Source organism: Haliotis rubra, unplaced genomic scaffold (assembly GCF_003918875.1).
Source record: "Haliotis rubra isolate DU_JTF1 unplaced genomic scaffold, ASM391887v1 Scf11, whole genome shotgun sequence".
In the NCBI taxonomy this organism is placed as follows: domain Eukaryota; kingdom Metazoa; phylum Mollusca; class Gastropoda; order Lepetellida; family Haliotidae; genus Haliotis; species Haliotis rubra.
Genome location: NW_025765003.1, coordinates 4,322,882 through 4,348,462, shown reverse-complemented (window position 1 = coordinate 4,348,462; position 25,581 = coordinate 4,322,882). Strand labels below are relative to the sequence as shown.

At 42.3% G+C, this 25,581-nt stretch overlaps 1 protein-coding gene across 2 annotated transcripts; it reads right to left on the bottom strand.

Moving 5' to 3' along the window:
- Positions 1-5,996: 5,996 nt before the first annotated feature.
- Positions 5,997-17,729, bottom strand: LOC124285137. Of its 2 annotated transcripts, none has more exons than XM_046721311.1 (4): positions 17,709-17,729; positions 12,217-12,263; positions 10,431-10,569; positions 5,997-9,784 (listed from the first exon to the last, which is right to left on the bottom strand). In XM_046721311.1, exons 2-4 carry the CDS (start codon positions 12,234-12,236, stop codon positions 9,494-9,496), a joined length of 450 nt encoding a protein of 149 aa, XP_046577267.1. In that variant the 5' UTR covers positions 12,237-12,263; positions 17,709-17,729; the 3' UTR covers positions 5,997-9,493. The 2 variants fall into 2 exon arrangements, with proteins under 2 accessions (XP_046577267.1, XP_046577259.1); XM_046721303.1 differs by lacking the exon at positions 17,709-17,729 and adding an exon at positions 14,942-15,025.
- Positions 17,730-25,581: the final 7,852 nt, after the last annotated feature.

The following is a 25,581-nucleotide window of genomic DNA, read 5'->3' as shown; positions in this document are numbered from 1 at the left end:
AGCGGACTTCTGTAAACAAGCCGCAGTTTTGAACTACAGTCAGTGTCCAAAAGTCTGTTCGCACCGGTGACGTCACGGCTATTTCTAGCGGAGTCGGGTCCCCTTTTAAAATTCGCGTATCTATGCAAATAATAAAGGTACTCACCTCAAATTTTCAGAATTTAGAGATATGACCCTGTGCTCTTAAGACATCCCGGAGTCGTCTTGGCAAACTGTCATTATAGACGACGAATGTAAACGGGACTAAGCCCAGTCCAACTATGTCATTCACCACACGAATGAGATCTTGTCTCGAGTTAATGTCACCTAATCTGGCTTTGAGTTGATATTTAACAGTTTTCCATACATTTTCAAGGATATTGAGGTGTGTGTGTGTTGGGGAGGAGGGCACGGCAAAGTCCGAATATGATTTTCCTGTTTCCAACGGTCCGGCAAAGTCCGAATATGATTTTCCTGTTTCCAAAGGTCCGGCAAAGTCCGAATATGATTTTCCTGTTTCCAACGGTTAGCCCGAACGGACACATGACAGGGGGCATTGTCTTCTTGGAAAATCCATTTGCGGTTGACAAAATGCCTGGCAACTACAGGCCACAAATGGTTATCAAGAATAACAATTGTACTTATAAGTGTTCATGTTGCCATCAACATACTCCATACGCCGACACCCCCCAACATCACTGAAAACTTCGAATTTCGTCCGAATTTCATGATCGGTACGAATCCCCAAACAATCGGGTCGCAACCGCTCATCCGACTCTCCACACATAACTATTCTGTCTTTCCCGATCTGGACCTGTGTCTCATCACTAAAAATCACATTATCCCACTCATTTCTTCCCCAATGCAATCTTTGCCGACAAAATCGGCATCTCTTCTCTCTGTAGGCTGCCAGCGCCAAGATAAATCGGTAGATAGGTGCCCAGTCAGTTTAATTTCAACAATTCTCTTTTACTACGTTCTTTCCATCTATATGGCTGTGTGTGAAAAGTAACCTTTGATAATAAATTCTGTGTAAAGAGATGTTTTTTAACCTGTCAATAAAAATTCCACAGTTCTGAACTAGACTTCCTTTCAGTAAATAATGACTTCAAGAAACTTTTCTTTTCTCCTTTCTTGTGGATGTAGAACTAGTTATTAATGGTTATTTAGACCTTCTGTTCAGTCTGACTGTATTGTTTTACACTGTTACAAGTGGGCCACCTGTTCCCTCCTTTTGGCGAATAGGCTTTCATGTTGGGTTCATTATTAAAGCTCATGTGTAGGGAAGTGCATGATCGTGTGACTGCTTGTCATGTGTTTACAAGGCTAGCCCACTCACGAAGCATGGATGCCTTACATGGACACTACTGACTCATAACTTGACAGTACACATGAAGATCTGGGTTAGAATTGGTCTTCAGCAACCCATACTTGTAAGAGGCAGTGGTCAGGCTTGCTGACTTGGATGACATGTCACTGTATCCCAATTGTGTAGATCGATGCTCATGCTGCTGATCACTGGATTGTCTGGTCCAGACTCGATTATGTACAGACTGTCTCCATATAGCTGGAATATGGAACTCATTCACTTGCTAAGAAAAAGCGAGATTGTCCAAGAAAGCATTTTGGAAGTTTTGTTAGACCAACTGATATAAGGGACCGTTAATAATTTATGGCTAGGGGGAGTGATGATGATTTTTATGGAAACGCATGTACAATGTGAATGACCCCCCCCCTAAAATTTATGTACAAAATCAATCACCCCCCTCCCCTTCCCATAATTTCTAAGCATAATTTTAAACATTTTATGTACAAAATTGCTGACTCCCACCAGTACGTGTCCACAAAATTGATGACCCCCCTAGCTCCCCAGAACAAAATGGGTGGCCCCCCTTAAAATCATCATCATCCCCTAGCCATAAATTATGAACGGCCCCTAAGTGGCTGGGGTAAACTTGATGCCAAAACTGATACTGTAGCCTTGTGTATGAAGCATCAGAACCAATGTTGGCATCTACACTATCTTACCTTGTGTAGACATACTTCAATGCCATATTTTCATTCTCAACTCCACTGGAAGTATTCGAACACAAAACACAAAAAGTAATAAGTATGAAAATAATTCTTCAATGGGGTAAACTTGATGCCAAAACTGACACTGTAGCCTTGTGTATGAAGCATCAGAACCAATGTTGGCATCTACACTATCTTACCTTGTGTAGACATACTTCAATGCCATATTTTCATTCTCAACTCCACTGGAAGTATTCTAACACAAAACACAAAAAGTAATAAGTATGAAAATAATTCTTTATTGAACACATTTGAATAATATACATATAGTGCTAACAATTGTATTAAAAACCCTTCATATTACTTCATCTCAAGATGACAGTAATGATTCCTTTCAAGCACGAACCTAATGAAGCTTTATGTTGAAACTATAAGGATGTAAAATAGTGCAAGCTTGTACTTACCATGCAGGTGTGTGTCATATATCTTTGTGGTGTCTATATTCTTATCAAGAAATTTGGGTTTTGTTGACATACTTTTAATCCAGTAAAGCATGTTGAAGAAAATTCTACACTTACTCAATGCTAGCAGTTATGCTGGCATGGATGTTTTGGCATATACCCTGGTCCCCGTTCATAATGCACTGCAATGGACCGAAGGAGATTTCTTATTTGTATTATCTGTTTATGTTCTTAATCTACTGGAAGGATAAGTATTCATTCAAGGACCAGTTCAGATGTTTGGATACATTATTAGCCTGAAAATATCCATGAATTTTCCAGGGAATAATGCCAATATTACATGATATTATATCAGGAAAATAAGAATGAAACAAACTTAGTTAATTCGAACGTTTGTTCACTTTGCTCAAAGCATTTAACGTAACTAATATATCACCACAGAAACTATTACCGGTAATACCCTAAAATGGTATTTTCAATGTCTTTACAATAAATTTCTATTTCCTAAAATGGTTCCAGGCCCAGGAAATTCAAATTGAATTTCCATGCCATTTCCAGCATTCCATGATCTATGTAAGCCTTCATCATCATAAAACATATTGTGCAACACTGTTTCAAATTGAAACAAGAAATATTAGTATCTTTAGATGGTAAGAAGACAAATACTCAAAAACAAAACAAATTTTGTCATTAGTTTCTAAAAATATCGCTCCTGCATAAATCATATTGTGCAATACTTTAGGAAACTGAAACTTGAATCTTTTGTATTTTAAGAATTTCAGGAAGACAAATATTCAAAGTATGTTTTCATAATTATGTCATTTTTTCTCTCGTAAAGATCACTCCTATACAGATGCACCTGTCCAGAGATGTTGCACATAAATGTATACAATTGAAAACAGGTAATGAATTAACTTGCTAAAAGAATGTTTATTTCATGCCCCTTCCTGTATCTCATTTCAGAAATTTCTTTTTATAAATTATGTAAGTAGCACAATGAAGTCATTTTCAAAATTATACTCAATGCTGAAATTTTAGTGTTACATTGATTTCATTACAACATATTTTTTTTCCTCACAGCATTTTGGCAAATGGAAAATAGAAAACTCACATCGGAAATACAAGTTTACTGATTATATCCCGGATACACTAAATGACTTCTAGGTATTCCGCCATTCTGGGTTTTATGAGGTTAAACAAAATGTGATTAATGATCTAATACCTTCCAAAACTAAGGTGTTCTGGGCTGTTCTTGTGTTCTTGACATTCAGTACTATATGTTCTTCCTCAAACACTGAACAAATGGGAGGCTCAACCAAATATTCTGCTACATGTCTTCGATTTTAGACTTGATTCACAGAATTTCATAAATGATACAGTCCATTTACGATTAAATACATCATTTAGACTTAGTGCACTACTAAGCAGAATTATCATCACTATAATTATCAAAAGTGCATTTATTCTGGGAGAACTGTACACCTTTTTCTCCATTATTTTAACATCATTTGCCAACTTTAGTCTGTATTTCATTGTCAATCATGCTTCTAGCAGGGTGATGAAAAAGCATACATTACCATATTTAATGTAATTAGCGTTTTGAGTGAGGGGCATTGATTAAGAGAGAGACACAGAGAGAGACAGAGAGAGAGAGAGGGGGAGGGGGAAGGAGAGGGAGGGAGGGAAGGAGAGAGGGAGAGGGGTGGGGGCACTCATCAACATGAGGGCACTAAATACATTGTGTACAGTAATTATTTTTACAAGCATGAAAAAAACCATTTATGATACCATGTGAAAAACTGAAGACTTGGGTGATACATCTGTTGTCAAATACTTGAAGCTTGTGTAAAGTGTGACAAAAGTATTTGCTAATCAATTGGGTGATTACTCTTAACCCACTCTTGCTGTTGCTACCCTGCACAATCCCCAATTCCACCTCGGAATACAGTCTTCCTCTGAACTTAATTTCAGGGTATGGGTGATCATCCACACTATACCTCTTGCTGTAAGTACATAATATCTTTAGGACTAGTTACGACAAAGCATGTAGGGAATCATTAAAAGCAATGAATGATTTCTAAACACATGTAAATCAAATCATAGGCCAGGCCAATTTTATTTCTTGTTTTACAGATTTTTGTCCTTAGAAAACCTAAAGGCAGGAGGGAAAAAAAATAAAAATAAAATCACCAGTCAAAGTAATATTCCTTCTAAGTACTCAAAGTATTTTACTTTTGGCAATTTATGAAGTGTAAATGGGGACAAAAACAATCTAAAAAACTTTTTTTGTAAGTTTACATTTTTGGATTTTATGATTTTATTTTTTGAGCTGGGAAAATTAATTTTAATTTTTTTTCTTATTCTTGAAAAAATACAACAGGCAGATCCGTAAAACAAGAAATGAAATTGGTCTGGCCATACCATAACGATGTCAAAAGGAAACATCATTGAGTCAGTGATAAGATCATCCAATAACACAGAAATGAAAGACATAAAAATTTGTAACCAAAAACAAACTACCTACAGATTGTGCTCAACTGGTTTTCACAGGTTTTTACTAACATTCTACACTGCAATGGAGGAAAAGGGGTGGTTTAATTCCACATGTAAAAACATTGACCCATTCCCAGTTAAGCCTATAAAAGTGTGATAATGTTGATTAACCTTTAAAATATGCCGTTCAAAAAGCATTATTAAAAGGGTTAAAAATGGTTCTGGTTGGTAAAGATTAATTATGTCAAGAACAAATTTTCCTTGAAAAGAAGTCTAAAAACACCAGTGCTTGTTGTGAGTTTGTCAGTAAAGCATCTAGTGGTAGCCACCAACATGTCTTCAGAGCAGTGGGAGCTAACTTACTTCACAAATTTTGAGTGAGGGCGGTTAACGCTTTTTGAAACAGCTTTACAGTTATATCACAACATGTCAGTTTAATGTGGAAGGAAGTGACACATGTCTCATACATTTACCATTTGGTAAAACCTGCAAGCATGTCTAAAGGGCTGCATAGCCTATAAACATTGAAGTAGGATTCACACCCGCGATCACAGCGTTCTGGTGATGCCAAGGGGCACAACTATGCATGAACAATAATTGCGCCTGAAATGACTTGGCCACCCTTGCACCAAACATATGTTAAATTCTGAATTCCCAATACATTAAATAACATGATTTACTTGAAGTTATCACTCTCAAACAGAGAAATAAAAGATCCCAGTGAAACTCCATTATCACTCAAAACTGACTACATCATTAACAGTAAATATTACAACGACCCTTTTAAACGGGGGGATGAGATTCAAAAAGTGAAAAATCATCTAGCCAACGACTATACAGGTAAAAGCAAATATACATGTAAGAGACCGTCCATAATTCATGGCTTGGGGATGTGGGTGTGGTCTGATTTTAAGGGGGGTCACCCATTTTGTTCTAGGGAGGTATGGGGTCATCAATTTTGTACATTATGTAATTATGCTTAATAATTTGGGGAAGGGGTGTGATTGATTGTGTACATGACATGCAAGGGGTCACTTACTTCGTACAGACATTTTGGGGTGGGGTAGGGTGGGTGTTGTCATTCACATTGTACTTCCTTCACCATAAAAATCATCATCAACCCCCTCAGCCATAAATTATGAACGGTTCCTAAGCTCCCACAATAGATACTGAAACAATTAAGGCACTGGATAATAGTACACTTCAACAGCCAAATGCATAATACAGCCAGATATTAACAAAGACACAATGCTATCACCAATGAAGCAATCAATCAACACACCATTCAGTACAAGAGTATTTCTTAATGGTCCCTAGAATCGTAATGACTGACATGGGGACGCCCATGCCTGGGAAACATATGTTCATAAATATGTAGCATTGCATTCAATGCAGTTATGTCAGTTAAGTTTAAAAAGATATTGCAGCATTGGTCAAAGTTGTTGGCATAATAAATGCAATGTTTGCAAAAGTAAAGGATGGGTTATTATTGCAATAAGCAGAGGTGGGAAATTGTAAGTTGTCAGTTGGGAACTAGTATAGATATTTAAAGACCTAAGGAAAAATAATGGACTGATAATGCTTCATTAAATCTCACCACCTGACTCAGTGCACTGCTAGATAACTATCAGAGCTGTGGATGAGCTGGGTAAACTCAGGGCATCATACATACCACTCAAAGAAGTTAAGAGCCATCTGATGGTCCTTAACTTCTTTTGAGAAGAACATGATGTGGAAACCCTTACCTTGTAGATGTATATTTCTGTTAAGAAGCCTATCACTCAAAACAAATTAAAGAAGCCTATCGCTCAAAACAAATTAAAGAAGCCTATCGCTCAGAACAAGTTAAAGAAGCCTATCGTTCAAAACAAGTTAAAGAGTAAGCAATTCGTACATATGACCATAGTTAACCTACCTTTATTGATGCATTTCAGAATCATGCTGTGGATAATGTATTCAAAACATATCCAAAATGACAGACAATTAATGACAATAGTTAATCCATCACGTGAACTAAAATGAAGGAATGAGGGTGTGTTAATTTCTTTTGAGTGAGTGAGTGAATTTAGTTTTATGCCACTTTTAGCAATATTCCAGCAATATCACGGCTGGGGGACACCAGAAATGGGTTTCACACATTGTACCCATGTGGGGAATCGCACCTGGGTTGTCGGCATGACGAGCGAACGCTTAACCACTAGGCTACCCCACCGCCCCTAATTTCTTTTGAGTAGTATATAAAGGACAATAGTGGGTGCAGTGTCAAGGGAGACAGGTGACTGGTATGCAGGTATGTGATAAATATATCTCCAGTTGGTCTGTTTTAACTCTATTTACACACAACATGTCTGGGATATATGTGACTATAGATTCTGTGTTTCATATACTGATGTTGGGTAAATAAACACAAGTGTGTTAATAGAATAGGTATTTGTAGCCACCGACAAAACACTTTACATACCAGTTAGATTTCATTTATAACCAGGAACACCTACACAATGCATACAAAATACATTTAAAAAATACATGATCACGCAATCATCTTTGGAGTATTATTTAATGACAAGCAACAATGAAAGAAAAACAAATTTCCAGTCACAACTACCCTGGAAAAGTAACATGTCTCAAAAAGAAGTTCTCTTACCAAAGCAGCCATGGCATGGTTCTACAAAGAATCTTGGTGCTTCTTCTATTTGACTTAAGGTAAATGTACCACAGACACCAAGGCTGGAAGATGACTTAGCCCTGTGTTTCAAGTTGGTTTGCTATTGCTTGTTGTTTTATGCCGCTCTCAGCAATATTCCAGCTATTTGGCGGCCGTCTGTAAATAATCGAGTCTGTGTTTCAAGTATGTTGTACGAATAAGGATTGAAAGACTGGCAAAACACAATCCTTGAAAGCATTAAACTGAATGCTGATATTAAAGAAATATTTGTGAACAGCATTTCACAGCATTGTATCTTGAAGTTTTCCTCTCTCTTTTTCTTAAAAACAGTCTCCTGGTATTTCAGGAATTAAAAGAGTTCTTCAAATGAAGACAAAGGATGCACATACTGTCGCGACTTGAGCTACTTAATACAAAATCAGCCTTTAAAATTGACGCTAGCCTGCTTGCCCATGACTACTAACTTGTGCTCAGGACAAGTGAAAAACCAATGATAATTGTATTATCTGGTGAGTAGCTATTGAGGTCTATACAATAACAGTTCTAAATGCTTAAATGTTGCAACAAATTGGAACTGAATAAAACTCATGGTATAGAATAAACAGCTTTGCCTTGATCAACCAGGACTAGCTTCAATTTTCAGGACCAAACTTGAAAATAAGACAAATTTTTGAGGCTGCACACATTCTCCTCTCCTGGTAAGTAAAACAGTGTCTTGCAAATACATTGTACACACATCAGTGGTAAAATCTGGTGCAATCTCACAACCTTTTTATACTTTTTAGAGCCAATAGGAATGTTCTAGGTAACATAAAATGGCACTTAAAACAATGTTTCAACCTAAAATACATGTATATACAGCAATCATCACAGGACAAAACTACAATCACTCTCATGTTATATTTATTTGCTCATGTCACATGTATTACCTGGACACTGCCTGCTTTGCAAAGAGAACAATGCGTCCTTGTTATGTCTTTTCTTTCTTCCAATATGCATTATTCTCATGTTATTGGTTTTCGAACACTTAAGAACATGTGTTGTCTCGATTATCGCATGCAAAATTGTAAAACATGTCACAAACTTTAAAAGGTAATTTTATCCCAAACAGAAACATTAAAGAATTTACAATGTCTGTGTCTATCGACGCAACACCCCGTCTTTATAGCTTAAGTAAGCACTACCATCCGAAAATGTCTGGTGTCCGAAAACGAATTATCCAATGATACACCACTGTAATTAGCAAAACGTATATTACTAAAATTGAGTCAATAGCATCACATCACATTCACTTTGAAAGACCATAACATTATGCATCACACAAGTCGGAAACACTATTTTTAGTCCTTGGTTTTTGGTTTCATTAAAAAACAAATTCAGAAAAGCAAATGAATCTAACTAAAATACATATTTACATGAATGAATATTAGAAAAGAGAAAGAACTAACATTATGCAAAACTTAGTTGCCTGTTCAACTTTTTGAAAAGTAACTGATCAAACACATTGCAAGTCTCTGTCAACTGCAAAACCTTATTAACGTAAGTGAACCCTTTCAAGAAATAAAATACTAATTTTCCTGCAACAATATTGAAGTTCTTGTACTTTATACAATGTTACAATAATGATTTGACTCATTGTATTCAGTGAAGAGTGAATTAACTTTGAGTCGTGTAACTGACTCGGATAACTTCAAATAAAATCAAATCAAATCCTATTGAGCCATACAAATGTTTTTGTTTTGAACAACTCAAAGCAATGGTTAGCAAAACTCCTCAAACCATCAAATATTTTGACAGTGTGGTCTGTGTTGCTTGGATTGATAACATCGCAAATTATGGTAACGAAAAGCCTTGTTTGTTGATGACATCACAGACAAGCTGTTTATGGTCCTTGAACACCAATGCTTTGTGATGTGTTGGAGATACCAGTCTCTACATAGACAACCGGCATTGGTGCGGGGTTCTGGGTCTGGCTCACTGGTTGAGTTGGGGCAGGGGGAGCGTAGCCTGATACAGCCTGTTCATAACTCGGGGGCTTGTTGGGCTGGCTGTGCTGGGTTTCTTCATACGGTGGGGGCCCTCCTGGAAACTGGGATCCAGCACCTGAGTACTGGGGTGGCAAGCCTGGACAGGTGTCAGGCAGAACCTCATGTTGAACAATGGCGGATCGGTCCTGTAACACAAAAATATGGAATATTGTCACCGTTCATAATTTATGGCTAGGAGGGTGATGATGATAATGTTAGGAGAGGAGAGGGGAGGAAGAGTTGGGTTGGGTTGGGGGCATAGGAATGGGAGGAAAGGGCGCTGTTGATTTTGTACATGACTTGCAAGGGGGGTGGGGGGTGTCACTTACGTTGTACATACATTTTAGGGGGGTTAATTCACATTGTATATGCTTCTCCATAAAAATCATCACCCCCCATATGGACGGTCCCTAAAGCTATCAGTAGGGTGCCGAACCCTTTAAAGACTTCTAGCCTGAAGTTGTAATTCGGTATTACTTTCAGTAGATTTTAGTTATAGCATATGGACTATTGATAGTAAAATAAATTAATCTTACGAAACTATTCTACATGATCACCAAGTCGTCAGTGGCTCTCCTTTTAAAATGACTCCGCTTTTCCCAACATGACACAATTTTTTGTCACTTGTGGGCTCACAAAAATGCTCAAAGGGCAATTCATTTTTGTCAACTTGAATAACTGTCAGAGTGACACATGAGCATTAAACACTGAAGCTGCAGACTTAGGAATCGTCTCCTTAGAAACGGTTGTTTATGTAACCATGTTAAATATCTTGGCTTGATGTCTACTTACATTGTAGCCTGGTGGCATCTGTCTTGTGTCAACAATAACAAACTGTCTTTGCACTCTGGCTGCACGGAGTCTCTGTGCTCGAATGTAGAAGTAAAATGTCCAAAAGATCACCTTGAGGAACACCAGAATCACGATGATGCTGAAAACACAAAATTGTAGCGGTAACCATTAGAGGTGTAATAATACAGTGGCCATGATACAATATGTATCCCGATAATATGGGGGCCATATGATTTGCATCGTAATACAGTATGTCTTTAACAGAAGCTCATATGCTTTCCCTTTTTCCAGGCGTATTACAATCCTGAATCATTTGTTTTCAAATTTCAGAAAGACTGACTGACTGACTGAGTTTAGTTTTACGCCGCTTTTAGCAATATTCCAGCAATATCACGTCGGGGGACACCAGAAATGGGCTTAACACATTGTGCCCATGTGGGGAATCGAACCCAGGTCTAGCTGGTAGCCAACGCTTTAACCACTAGGCTACCCCAATCGCCCCAAATTTCAGAAAGAAGGTTAGCTGGTAAGCGAGAGAGACATATAAGCATGGGGGGCACCGTATAGATTCTGCTATTTATAGCCAACCAGGGAATACTAGAGAGACATTTAAGCTCAGGGACACTGTGAAGATTCTGCTATTTATAGCCAACCGGGAAATACTAGAGAGACACTGTGTATTAAAAGTAAACATGTCACCGTAAACTCATGTTTTTCTGCCATCATGTTTTCAGTAATATGTATCTATATTCATAATAATTAAAGCGTGACTTTCATTTATATTCATACATTCATAAAATCCACTTCAGTTCAAAGAACTGAGAACTCTGAAAGATGCTTTGCTTGCGGGGTGAGTGAGTGAGTTCAGTTTTATGCCACTTTTGGCAATTTTTCAGCAGTATCACAGCGGGTAACTCCAGAAATGGGCATCACACATTGTACCCATGTGGGGAATCAAACCCAGATCTTTGGCCTGATGAGCGAACACTTTAACCACCGCCCTGTTTGTGGGATGAGATATCTTGTACCCTCCAGTCGAGCACCGTTGTCTCGATATTCATGGGACCAAGAAAACATATCGAGTTATCCGAACTTCGAGACATCCGACCAGGGCATATAATCACATATCACTATGTCAGAAAGAAAACAAAACAATTTAGAAACTACTCAACAATCACATGCTACTCAGTAATTACACAAACCCCTCACTAGATTCTCAGTATGTGTTGTTTCGAAACTATAATCCGTTATCAGTAGTGTTTAGTCGTAACAGTTAGTACTTCCTACTTAATTCCTCCTTAATTATTCCTAATTAAATAACAAACAAGCCACCCCTTCAAGTCAATTAGCCCTAATTATTTTACACTACCGCATCCTTGTGATTCATGCCGCACCGTGTTGAAACCTGTGGAAACAACCTCAGTTCAGAGGGCTACTTGCCCATGAAAGGTAGGTGAATATCGAGTTACTTTGCAAATATCGAGTAAAAAGGGTAATTTTGCTTGTTGGGACTGTGAAATTATATCGAGATATCCAAAATATCGAGACATCCGTATCGAGTTAAAAGAGCTTGAATAATGATACATTATGAAGGATTTTGCCGGGACCGCAATGTTATCTCGAGACAACCGAGATGTCGAGTTATCAGAGATTGACACAATGGTGCTCGACTGTATTTCAAATCAGTCAAATAATGTATGCAGTAGTATTTATCAATACCTTAATATGAGCACATTAACCATTTTTAATGATAGTATATTTCGGCATTATGAAAGGTTCTACTTACATGTAGTAATAATCCAACATTGTGACAAACTCTGCACACTAAGCAATCTGGAAAAAAGGAATGTTAAAAGTCACGCAGAATGCCCATAATGGAAGACATGCAATAGGTCAATCTAAAGGGCAGGGTCCCGTTTGGGTTGTAGTCAAAAGGGCCAAAGGACAAAAGGGCCAAAACTGAAAAAGTCGAAAGGGCCAAAGAAAAGTCAAAAGGGCCAAAGGAAAGTCAAAAGGGCCATAGGTCAAATTAAAATAAGAACATACAAACTAAAGTACTGTCGGAAATAGAAAAAAACTGTCTTTAGGCTGTCATCTGTCTTTAGGCTGTTATTGAATCCTGTATTGATCCCTAAAATTGACACAATTGCAAATAGCATATGTCGAAATAGACCATATGGCCTAACTTGGGCGTAAAATCCTTTTTTTTTTAACATTTCCTATCTCCCTCTCAGAGGGATGCGAATTAGGATATCCAGAAAAGCATGTTTACTTCTATTCTAATAGTAAAATCGGGCAAAACTTAGAAAAAAAATAGGAATAGCTGCTGAAAACAATAGATCGAGACTATAGATGGCAATTAGGTCGCCAGCCAGGTATGACGAAACGGACCGGCGACTCATTTGACATGAAATGCACGCATGCTGCCCACAGACACAGCGTGGGTCATCTCAGATATATTTTATGCTTAATTTCATGTGTATTGAATATGTCTGTATTGATTATCTAATCACGTAGCTAATGATGTCTATCCCCAAGCCGACTAAATAGCAAGAACTACTGTCAGCAACACACGCCTTTAAGAAGAAAGGGACTTTTGAGACGAACCCTCCTGCCTGTTTCTTTTATAGTGATAGTGAGACTCAATGGTATCTATATCCTGGAAATAGTTTCAGAATTAAAGTTTTATTTTTTTATGTCTGCTATCGCTTATTATGAAGCTAATGTCCACAAGAATTTGTGCAAATTAGACATTGCAAAAGTGTTTTTTTGCTTGTGTGGAACACAGACATTCAAAAGTGTCATTTGTTATGCAATATCATTGCACACTAATTTGTCATAAAGCCATGGTCTGCCCCCAAATAAGTGCGCTTCAGACTTTGAAAAAACTGCATTGCTCATTTCTGCACTAATCTCTCCTCAGTAAAATCCGCCAATCGTTACAACCAGGATTTTAACATTTCCTATCTCCCTTTCACTGAGACTGTAGTTAGGCTTAACTTAGTTTAACAGATATTTCACACTTTCACATATTAACTACCTAAATTGTAGATATAAATGTGAAAAAACAGTTTTTTTCTATTTCCGACAGTACTATAATATATATTTTATATGTTTTATTATATTTGAATCAATATGTAATGTTTACTTTGATCTTAACTGGGACAGATTTCAAAGATATATATCACAAAACCCGGTCTGCTCTTGTGGGCACCAAATTGAGAATTCATATCATTATTTCATTACTTGTACTAAATATAGTGAAATCAGAAAAATACCTAATTTTACATCCACAGATATGATCTAGAAACTATCCTATGTGGTAACAAATTGTTTACCATCCCAGGTTTCAGAAAATAAATATGTTCAAACCATAGTGGTTCAAATGTTCATAATTCACACTTTAAAGTTCACTACAGACATCATCACTCCACACATCATCATGCACATCATAAAATAAACACTTAACCACTACTGTTAGTCTTGTTTAGATTACTGACGAGTGTAATTGTCCTAAGTGATCTCTTGTAATCATTACACAAACAGTTGTATGGTTGACTATACTCATAAAATAAACACTTAAGCACTCTGAGATGTTTTAAATAAACAACACTGAGAGACTTGGAGATGTTTAGGAAGCAACATGTAATGAATTTCTTCTAATCTTACTATTTTCTAAAAGTTTGGCTCTTATGACTTAAGTCTATGGCCCTTTTGACTTTCCTTTGGCCCTTTTGACTTTTCTTTGGCCCTTTTGACTTTTTTAATTTTGGCCCTTTTGTACTTTGGCTCTTTTCACCTGTTCCCATCCCGTTTCACCAAGCTATCGTAGTGCTTGGACTCTCATAAGTAACTATAGGGGTTACGACTGTCATAGTGTTATGATTGGTTAGTTAAACTGGAACCTGGGCAGTAAATACTACAAATGACGTAAACCCTGAAGTTCAACACGTTCAAAAGGATTGTCATATCCGTATAGAAGATAAATAAAAAAACAGACATTATTTCATGTTGGTGCGATTGGGAATTCCACTGATCTGGATGTTGTTACAAACTTTGTCATGTGTTTGAAAAGTTTCAATGTCACAGGTCACACGTGGTAACAATATCGATGCAAACGGAACAAAATCGCTTTGTGTTGATTTACTGAATTCAGGATATCCTAGGGCCTAGGCTAATCCCAACGCTTCTTAAAAGTGGTCACTATCTACAAACATGCAGTAGTATCCTTACATATGATTTTAAGTGTTATCGATATCCCTCGATATATCACAAAATGTTGAAGCAAAGACGTATATCATGATATACGTCTTTGGTTCAAAGTAAGACTGACGTCTGTGCCCCAGTGTAGCAACAAAACGGCCATTGCAGAATGTTGAGTTGAGTGTGAATGTTTACCGGCTGTGTACAGGACGAGTTAGGCACCCGTTGTAGGTACAGAAGCAGTGAAACGACAAGGGACTATCATATCATGGTTTCCAAGCCTGACAAAGAAATAAATACCTACAAACCTTTGATAACTTGCAACACTCAGACGAACTTGAACTACTTCCTATGTTCTTCCGGTATCGCCGGAGTGAATGACAAACTAGTTTCGCGTATAAAATGCGCTGCTGCCCCCCCCCCCATGTTAAGCTGGGCCCCGTCTCGCATATCGCACTATAGTTGGCGCAACTTGGCGCGCACAAATGGAGCCTGGAACCAGTTTAACTCCTGCATGTAATAAAAAAAGGGAAATATGGGTGGGTCATACTACGAAATAGACGTGTACGTGTTTTTAATGTTTGTTACAAGGCTTATAAAGTCGTCGGCAGGAGTTTCTCACGAGTTAGACCGAAGAATTGAGAGAGAGGAGGGTTGACGGGGGAGGTTGATGTTGGAAAGTTGGTGGGGGAGAGTCGACGTATGAGGGTTTACATGAAGGTTCATGTGGGATGTTGATGTGGGAGAGTTGACTTGGGAGTTGATGTAGGAAGAGGATGTAGGAGGATGATGTAGGAGGTTGCTATGGGATGATGATGTAGGAGGTTGATATTTGAGTTTGATGTTCGAAGAGGATGTAGGAGGTTGCTATGGGAGGTTGATGTAGTAAGAGGATATAGGAGGTTGCTATGGGATGATGATGTTGGATGTTGATATGGGAGGGTGATGTAGGAGGAGGCTATGGGAGGATGATGTAGGATGTTGATATGGGAGGATGATGCTATGGGATGATGATGTTGGATGTTGATATGGGAGGATGATGTAGGAGGTTGCTATGGGAGGTTGATGTAGTAAGAGGATATAGGAGGTTGCTATGGGATGATGATGTTGGATGCTGATATGGGAGGGTGATATAGGAGGTTGCTATGGGAGGTTGATGTAGGAAGAGGAATGTAGGAGGTTGCTATGGAAGGTTGATGTAGGAAGAGGATGTAGGATGTTGCTATGGGATGATGATGTTGGATGTTGATATGGGGGGTGATGTATGATGATGATGTAGGAGGTTGCTATGGGAGGCTGATGTAGGAGCTTTCTATAGGAGGGTGATGTAGGAGGTTTCTATAGGAGGGTGATGTAGGAGGTTGCTATGGGAGGTTGATGTAGGAGGTTGCTATGGGAGGGTGGTGTAGGACGTTTCTATGGGAGGGTAGTGTAGGACGTTTCTATAGGAGGGTGATGTAGGAGGTTGCTATGGGAGGCTGATGTAGGACGTTTCTATGGGAGGGTGATGTAGGAGGTTGCTATGGGAGGGTGATGTAGGAGGTTGCTATGGGAGGTTGATGTAGGACGTTTCTATGGGAGGGTGATGTAGGAGGGTGATGTAGGAGGTTGCTATGGGAGGGTGATGTAGGAGGTTGCTATGGGAGGATGATGTAGGGATGTAGGAGGTTGCTATGGGAGGCTGATGTAGGAGGGTTTGATATGGGAGGAGGTTGATGTAGGAGGTTGGTATGGGGGGTGATGTAGGAGGTTGCTATGGGAGGTGATGTGATGTAGGAGGTTGCTATGGGAGGGTGGTGTGTAGGACGTTTCTATGGGGAGGCTGATGTAGGAGGTTTCTATGGGAGGCTGTGATGTAGGAGGTTGCTATGGGAGGGTGATGTAGGGAGGAGGTTGTAGGAGGCTGCCCTATGGGAGGGTGATGTAGGAGGTTGCTATGGGATGGTAGGAGGTGATGTAGGAGGTTGCTATGGGAGGCTGATGTAGGAGGTTTCTATGGGATGGTGATGTAGGAGGTTGCTATGGGAGGGTGATGTAGGAGAGAGGTTGCTATGGGGGAGGGTTGATGTAGGGAGGAGGTTGTATGGGAGGGTGATGTAGGAGGTTGCTATGGGAGGGTGATGTAGGACGTTGCTATGGGAGGGTGATGTAGGAGGTTGCTATGGGAGGGTGATGTAGGAGGTTGCTATGGGAGGGGCTGATGTGATGTAGGAGGATGGTTGCTATGGGGAGGGTGATGTAGGAGGTTTGCTATGGGAGGGTGATGTAGGAGGTTGCTATGGGAGGGTGATGTAGGAGGTTGCTATGGGATGATGATGTAGGGGAGGTTGCTATATGGGAGGCTGATGTAGGAAAGTTGTTGCTATGGGAGGTAGGATGATGTAGGAGGATGTTTGCTATGGGAGGGTTGATGTAGGGATGTTTCTATATGGAGGCTGATGTAGGAGGAGTTGTATGGGAGGGTGATGTAGGATTTGCTATGGGAGGTTGATGTAGGACGTTGCTCTATGGGAGGAGATGTATGATGTAGGAGGTTGATGGGAGGTTGCTATGGGAGGGTGATGTAGGAGGTTTCTATGGGAGGGGTGATGTAGGAGGAGATGTTGTTACAAACTATGTCATGTGTTTGAAAAGTTTCAATGTCACAGGTCACACGTGGTAACAATATCGATGCAAAACGAACAAAATCGCTTTGTGTTGATTTACTGAATTCAGGACATCCTAGGCCTAGGCTAATCCCAACGCTTTAAAGTGGTCACTATTCACAAACATGCAGTAGTCTCCTTACATATGATTTTAAGGCGTTATCGATATCCCTCGATATATCACAAAATAAAGTTAGGGCTAAAGACGTATATCATGATATACGTCTTTGTTCAAGGTAAGACTGACGTCTGTGCCCCAGTGTAGCAAACAAAAACGGCCATTGCAGAATGTTGAGTTGAGTGTGAAATGTTTACCGGCTGTGTATTGGTGACGAGTTAGGCACCCGTTGTAGGTATAGAAGCAGTGAAACGACAAGGGACTATCATATCATGGCTTCTAAGCCTGACAAAGAAATAAATACCTACAAACCTTTGATAACTTGTAACACTCAGACGAACTCCTGAACTACTTCCTATGTTCCTTCCATCGCTGGAGTGAACGACAAACCAGTTTCGCGTATAAAATGCGCTGCTGCCCCTCCCATGTTGTCAAGCTGGGCCCCGCATATCGCATATCGCGACCATAAGGCGCAACTTTGGCGCGCTATACAAATGGAGCCTGAACCAGTTTAACTCCTGCATGTAATAAAAAAGGGAAATATGGGTAATCATACTACGAAATAGACGTACGTGTTTTTAACACTTGTTACAGTGCTTCTCTATAAAGTCATCGGCAAGGGCTTCTCACGAGTTAGACCGAAGAATTGAGGATATTGACGGGGAGGTTGATGTTGAATATCGATCGATGAGGACCATATCCATGGATTGATGAGATTGATCAGATTGATGGAAGAGGACGTAGAGGACGACGATGGACGACGACGACATTTGAGCCTGATGTTCGAAGAGGTCATGGAGGTTGACGAGGTCATGGACGACGATGCCTGGATGCCGGATACGGAGGTGACGGAAGAGGACGCAGGGAGGACGACGCAGGAGGCCATATGGACGACGACGAGCCTGAAGAGGTCGAAGAGGAGACCGGACGACGACATGGACGCCGATATGCGGATACGCCGAAGAGGAACGGAAGAGGACGATGACGACGGATGGGGTGGATGGCGGATGACGATGGAGGCCGGATGCGGATGCGACGCCGATGATACGACCGGCCGGCGGAGGACCGGTGGCCGGACACGATGGACGGCGGATGGAGGCGGATGTAGAGGCCAGCGGAGCCGGATGGACGCCAGCGGAAGGTGGACGATCGAACGCCGACGATACGACGCCCGGCGCCGGCTGGATAGATCGCCAGCGGAATGACGACCGGCCGGATATGGATGGAAAATATGGCCGGATGGAAGGAAAATACGGCGGATGGCCGATGGATGCCGGCGGAGGCCGATGGATGACGACCAAGAGGCCGGATATGGAGGTGACAGCAGGCTGGACATGGATGGAGGCCGGGCATGGACGCATGGAGGCACACATGGAGTCCGACACGACATGGAGGCCGGACATGGAGACAGCATGGATGGACTGACAGCATGGAGGAGGCCCGATGAATGACATGGAGGGTGGAGGCCAAGGACACGACACAGAAGGTGATGGATATGGAGGATGTGGACGGTGGAGGGTGGACAAGCATGGAGTGGCACGTGGACAAATGCATGGGGAGGATGGATGGAGGCATGGAGGCCACAAGGATGGAGGCCGAGGAAAAGACAGGAGGAAACATGGAAGGATGGAAGTGGATATGGAGACAGCAAGGAGGGTGGAATGGAGGTGGATGGAGGCATGGATGATGGATAAATGGATGGATATGGATGGAAAGATGTATGGATGATGATGTAGGAGGTTGGCATGGAGGCTGGATGAAGGTGGAGGCTGGAGAGGCCAGCAAGTGGAGGCCGGATGGAATATGGAGGGTGGATGGAGGCTGGCATGGATGGACGGAGTGGTGGATGTAGGAGGCCAAGCATGGAGGCCATGCAGGAGGCATGGAGGCTGGAGGCAGTGGAGGCCGGAAGTGGAGTGGACAGGAGGTTGCCATGGAGGCTGATGGACGGAGGGTGGATGAGGCCAGCAGTGGATGTAGAAAATGGAGGTTGGATGGACATGGAGGCTGATGGAGGTTGGCATGGAGGTGATGGAGGCAGTGGAGGTGGAGGAGGCCAAGTGGATGATCATGTGGAGGCATGAGAGTGGCTGATGTAACAAATGATATGGAGGTTGATGTAGGACAAACATGGAGGGATGGATAAAAGAAAGATGGACATGGAATGAAAGCATATGGAGGAGGTGGATGGACAAGTGGAGGTGGAGGCTGTGGATGGTGGAAGGTGGATGAGGATGGAGGCTGGAGAGGGTGGATGTAGACAGTGGAGGTTGAATGGAGGCAGTGGAGGTGGATGGAGGGAAGAGCAGGTGGAGGAGGAAGAGGGAGGTGGATGGAGGTTCATAAAGGAAGGGAGGGTGGAGGGTGGATGGAGGATAATGGATATGGAGTATGGAGGGTGGATGGATAAGGGAGGGTGGAGGGTGGAAGTGGAGGGATGGTGGGTGGATGTACGATGCTTTAAGGAAGAAGGTGGAGGGAGGAGGGTATAGGATGGGAGGCATGGAGGGTGGAGGTGGTGGAGGTGGATGTAACCATGGAGGGTGGATCACAGGAGGTGGATGTAGGGAGGCAGCATGGAGTGGAAACAGCAGGGTGAGGATGCACACAGCATGGACAGGCGGATGGAGAGAGGAGGCCATGGAGGTCGATGGAGGACAGGGGTGGACGGTGAGGTCAGCATGGAGGGTGGATGGAGGTCACACGCAGGACGTCATGGATGGACGTTTCCACGACGAGGTTGATGTGGAGATGGAAGGTGGAGGCCCCTACGGGTGGATGTGGACGGACACATGGAGGGAAGACAGGAGTGGAGGTACGAGAGGTGACGTGGTCGCTATGGAGAGCGATGAGGTTGCCTATGGAGGGTGATGTAGGAGGTTGCCATGGAGGTGTGAGAGGTTGCCGTGGAGGCTGACAGTACGACGTTTTTATGGAGGGGTGATGTAGGAGGTTGGTATGGGAGGGTGATGTAGGAGGGTGCTATATGGAGGGTGATAGTGAGGGTGGCTATGGGAGGGATGGGAGGAGTGATGTGAGGAGGTTGATATGGGAGGGTGGAGGTTGATGTAGGAAAGAAGGGATGCCAGGAGGGAGTGATGTGGGTAGGATGTTGCTATATGGGAGGTTGATGTAGGAGGTTTCTATGGGAGAGGATCATGTGATGTAGGAGGGTTGCGTATGGGAGGGTGATGTAGGAGGTTGCTATGGGAGGGTGATGGTATGTAGGAGGTTGCTATGGGAGGTCTGATGTAGGACGTTTTTATGGGAGGGTGATGTAGGAGGTTGCTATGGGAGGGTGATGTAGGAGGGTGCTATGGGAGGGTGATGTAGGAGGTTGGTATGGGAGGGTGATTTAGGAGGTTGCTATGGGAGGCTGATGTAGGACGTTTCTATGGGGGAGGCTGATTTAGGAGGTTGGTATGGAAGGGAGGTGATGTAAGAGAGGTTGCTATGGGAGGAGGGAGTGGGAGGCTGATGTAGGGGAGGTTTCTATGGGAGGCTGATGTTATGAGGAGGTTGGTATGGGAGGGTGATGTAGGAGGGTTGCTATGTGGAGGGTGATGATGTAGGAGGTTGCTATGGGAGGGTGATGTAGGAGGAGGTTGCTATGGGAGGGTGATGTAGGAGAGGGTTGCTATGGGAGGAGTGATATTGGTATGGGAGGGTGATGTAGGAGGTTGGTATGGGAGGGTGATGTAGGAGGTTTGTATGGGAGGGTGATGTAGGAGGTTGGTATGGGAGGGTGATGTAGGAGGTTGCTATGGGAGGGTGATGTAGGAGGTTGCTATGGGAGGGTGATGTAGGGTTGCTAGGAGGCTGATGATGGGAGGCTGGATGTAGGAGGTTTGCTATGGGAGGGTGATGTAGGAGGTTGCTATGGGAGGGTGATGTAGGAGGTTGCTATGGGAGGCTGATGTAGGAGGTTGGTATGGGAGGGTGATGTAGGAGGTTGGTATGGGAGGGTGATGTAGGAGGTTTTGCTATGGGAGGTGATGTAGGAGGAGTTGGTATGGAGGAGGAGATGTAGGAGGTTGGTATGGGAGGAGGCTGATGGAGGAGGGTGGTATGATGAGGTGATGTAGGAGGTTGCTATGGGAGGGTGATGTAGGAGGTTGCTATGGGAGGGTGATGTAGGAGGTTTCTATGGGAGGGTGATGTAGGAGGTTGCTATGGGAGGGTGATGTAGGAGGTTGCTATGGGAGGGTGATGTAGGAGGTTGCTATGGGAGGCTGATGTAGGAGGTTGCTATGGGAGGGTGATGTAGGAGGTTGCTATGGGAGGGTGATGTAGGAGGTTGCTATGGGAGAGTGATGTAGGAGGTTGCTATGGGAGGATGATGTAGGAGGTTGCTATGGGGAGGTGATGTAGGAGGTTGCTATGGGAGGGTGATGTAGGAGATTGCTATGGGAGGGTGATGGGTGATGTAGGAGGTAGGAGGTTGGTATGGGAACTATGGGAGGGAGCGATGTAGGAGGTTGCTATGGGAGGGTGATGTAGGAGGTGCTATGGGAGAGTGATGTAGGAGGTTGCTATGGGAGGAGTGATGTAGGAGGTTGCTATGGGAGGGTGTTGTAGGATGTTGCTATGGGAGGGTGATGTAGGAGATTGCTATGGGAGGGTGATGTAGGAGGTAACTATGGGAGGGCGAGAAGGAGGGTGATGTAGGAGGTTGCTGGGTGATGTGATGAGGAGGGGAGGGTGATGTAGGGAGATGCTAGGATGTAGGAGGTTGCTATGGGGTGTTGGGGGAGGGTGATGTAGGAGGGAGGGCTATGGGAGGTGATGTAGGAGGTTGCTATGGGAGGGTGATGTAGGAGGTTGCTATGGGAGGGTGATGTAGGAGGTTGCTATGGGAGGGTGATGTAGGAGGTTGCTATGGGAGGGTGATGTAGGATGATGATTTAGCAAGTTGCTATGGGATGATGAAGGAGACATAATGGGAACAGGAGAGATTTGCGTCCGACCGGTCGTCCACGCGAGACGTCACGTCAGCAAAACAACCACACTCTACTCACCCATCTGAGGAATCGATTCCAGACTGCCAGTTTGACTGCTCGGACCATTCCTGGCTTACGTCCAATCAGTTCTGGGACTGTACGGAACCGACTGAGGGAGCACATCATCCGGCCACGACGGCCTGCAATACGTCCATTTTTGCTCCAACGTCACCGACAGGCACGTCTTACTTGGTGCAGACAGCATCTACGGTAAGTAGACAAGATTGGGATGGTGTTTTGATCACTGACGAGTCAAGATTTCATCTGGACAGCTCAGATGGCAGGGCAATGGTGTACAGGCGGCGAGGTGAACGGTACGCTGATGCGGTGTTGTTCAACGTCGACAGTTTGGTGCAGTAGCGTTATGGTATGTGCAGCCATCCCATCCCATGGTCGTACACAACTTGTCATTGTCAATGGCAAGCTGGCAGATCTGCGATACAGGAATGAGATCATAGGGGCTCGTGTGCAGCCGTTCATTTAAGGACAAAAACAACCTCACGCTTGATATGGGAGGATGATTCACGCAAGACAATGCCCATCCGCATGTCGCTTGTGTTGTGACAAATTTCCTGAGACAGCAGAACATTCCGGTACTCCTCTGGCCAGCTGTTTCTTGGGACCTGTCCCTTATCGAGCACGCTTGGGATGAAATGGAGCGACGTTTACGTCAAGCCCAGAATCAGCCATTGACGTAAGCTGAATTGGGACAAGCGTTGGTTCAGACATGGAACAACATTCCCCAAGCTTTCTTCAATCGCTTAGTGTCGTCTATGCGTCGTCGTTGTCAAGCCTGCATCAACGCCAATGGTGGACACATGCTGTATTTGTGAACTGACTTTTGACACTACATCTCTTCAAGGGCGTGTCACGATGCCTAGTGTCAAATTATACAGATTTTGATATTATCCCGTAAACAGTTAAACTCCACAAATCATGTTATTATCTTTTCGCCTTAAAATTGGCACATCATCCAATAATGCACAGTTACTTTATTCCAGTAGTATATATACTCTCCCTGAAAAAACCGCATATGTGTATTTTCCAGAATTTTATCTATGGACATTAAATTGACAGCACATATTATTCTGGTTCTGTTGTACCCAAATTTCACAATATAAATGATCAAATAGCATGTATAGCTTATAAAATGTTCAATAAGAGAAGGCGTGCGTTCCGAGTTTGGCGTTGTCTTTAGTATCTGTTGTGGTTACCGCGAGCCCTGAAAACTGCTCGGACCATTCCTGGCTTGTGTCCAGTTCCAGGACTGTGCGGAACCGACTGAGGGAGCTCAAGATCCGGCACCGACGGCATAAACTGAATAAGTCTTTGAATTCGACCTTGTGGAATTCTGGCCCAATCCTCTTGCAGTGCCTGAGACAGTTCATCTAACATCTGGGACGCCAGTTGAATTTCACGTACGCGTCGACCGAGGTCATCCCACAAATGCTCGATAGGATTGAGGGCGTGTAATTTGGAAGGCCAAGGAAGCATAGTAATGATCTCATTCTGAAGATACTGAATAATGGCATGTGCTGTGTGAGGCCTGACATTATCTGGCAATTAGTGATCGGAACTATCGGAACCATAAGATCCATAAGATTTCGTCTCTGTACCGAACAGCAGTTTAATTGCCCTGAAGGCACACAAAGGTAGATTTCTGCGTGTAGGATATGGCTCCCCACATCATGACTCTCGGACTACCATATCGATCAATCTGGGCGACACAATTAATTCATTTCGACGTTGATAGACACATGCTCTTCCGTCACGGCACTGAAGCCGAAAGTGTGATTCGTCACTGAACCATACATGTCTCCAGTTTTGTAGTTACTGCACCACTGGGCCCATCGACGTAGTCGTCGCAGAACAGGGCCAAAATAAAGTCTTCTGACCCGAAGTTCAGCTTATCGTAAACAACTACGAATGGTTTTCACTGACACTCTCCTCAAACCAATCACTGCACTTGCAGTGAGTGAATGAGTGAGTGAGTGAGTTGAGTTTTACGCCGCACTCAGCAATATTCCAGCTCTATGGCGGCGGTCTGTAAATAATCGAGTCTGGACCAGACAATCCAGTGATCAACAGCATGTGCATCGATCTGCATTAAAGTTTCCTAAAATACGTTTTTGCGCTGTGCATTTTGTTCCATGTAAACAAACCAGCATTATAATGGCGACATTATAACAAACACTAATTTTGAAAAATATTTGAAATTTTATATACCGAAAGGCAAAAGAAACGTCGTAATTTTGGAAAGGACATTTAATTATCAATGGAGTATTTGAACCTTTTTTAAAAAAATACACCGGAAGTCAAGTTTGAGGAATCGTGGTCGTATAGCCTGTATTGCCCCAAAAAGGTATTGTTTGAGATTGAGATTTGAAATGTTTTTGTTTGTGTAAAGGGAAGAGTTCGCACAAACACATCATTGAAATATATACGCACGTGCATCATGCATGCATTCAGGCATAAATTGCCGGTTTGAATGGCAATCGTGTTTTCTAAACACAGCAGCTATGGCTAGTCAAACTTGACTTCCGGTGTATTAAATGTTTCCAATATTACGATGTTTCTTTTGCCTTTCAGTATATATCAAGATCACTTATGCGTTTCGTTTTGGATAGAGTATATTTCATTGTTATGGAATTTGTACTCTCATGTTAATTCTTTTGATATATGACAAATCATTTCACTGCAAATCATGCTTCATCCCCATAGATGGTTGGAATTTGTGTTGTCTCGGTCTTAGTCCGGTGAATCAGTTTGGACTTGACTTGACTTGACTTGATTTGACATACCACGAGTGGCGCTTAGAGTGTTGAATATATTTTACGTGAGTAATTATTATTTATGAGCACAAGAAATGGGTGTCTTCCTTTGATGGTGGCGATATTATATTTTGATATTAAAATTTTCTTTTCAAACGGAAGCGAGGGAAGAACGTTGCCAACCTATGCTCACTTCGCTCGCATATAGGAAGACTGGTCATTTTCTCTTTGTTGCGCAACCCTATTTGCGCTACAGTTTGCCTGTGGCCTGAGACAAGGTTGCATTCTCATCCCCATCCTCTTTTCCTTCTTATCAATGAATTATATTACGAAATTATGGCAAACGGAAAATATGGTGTCCAGATGTTTTCAGATCTAATAGAAATGTTAATACTTTCATTTGCCTATGATGTT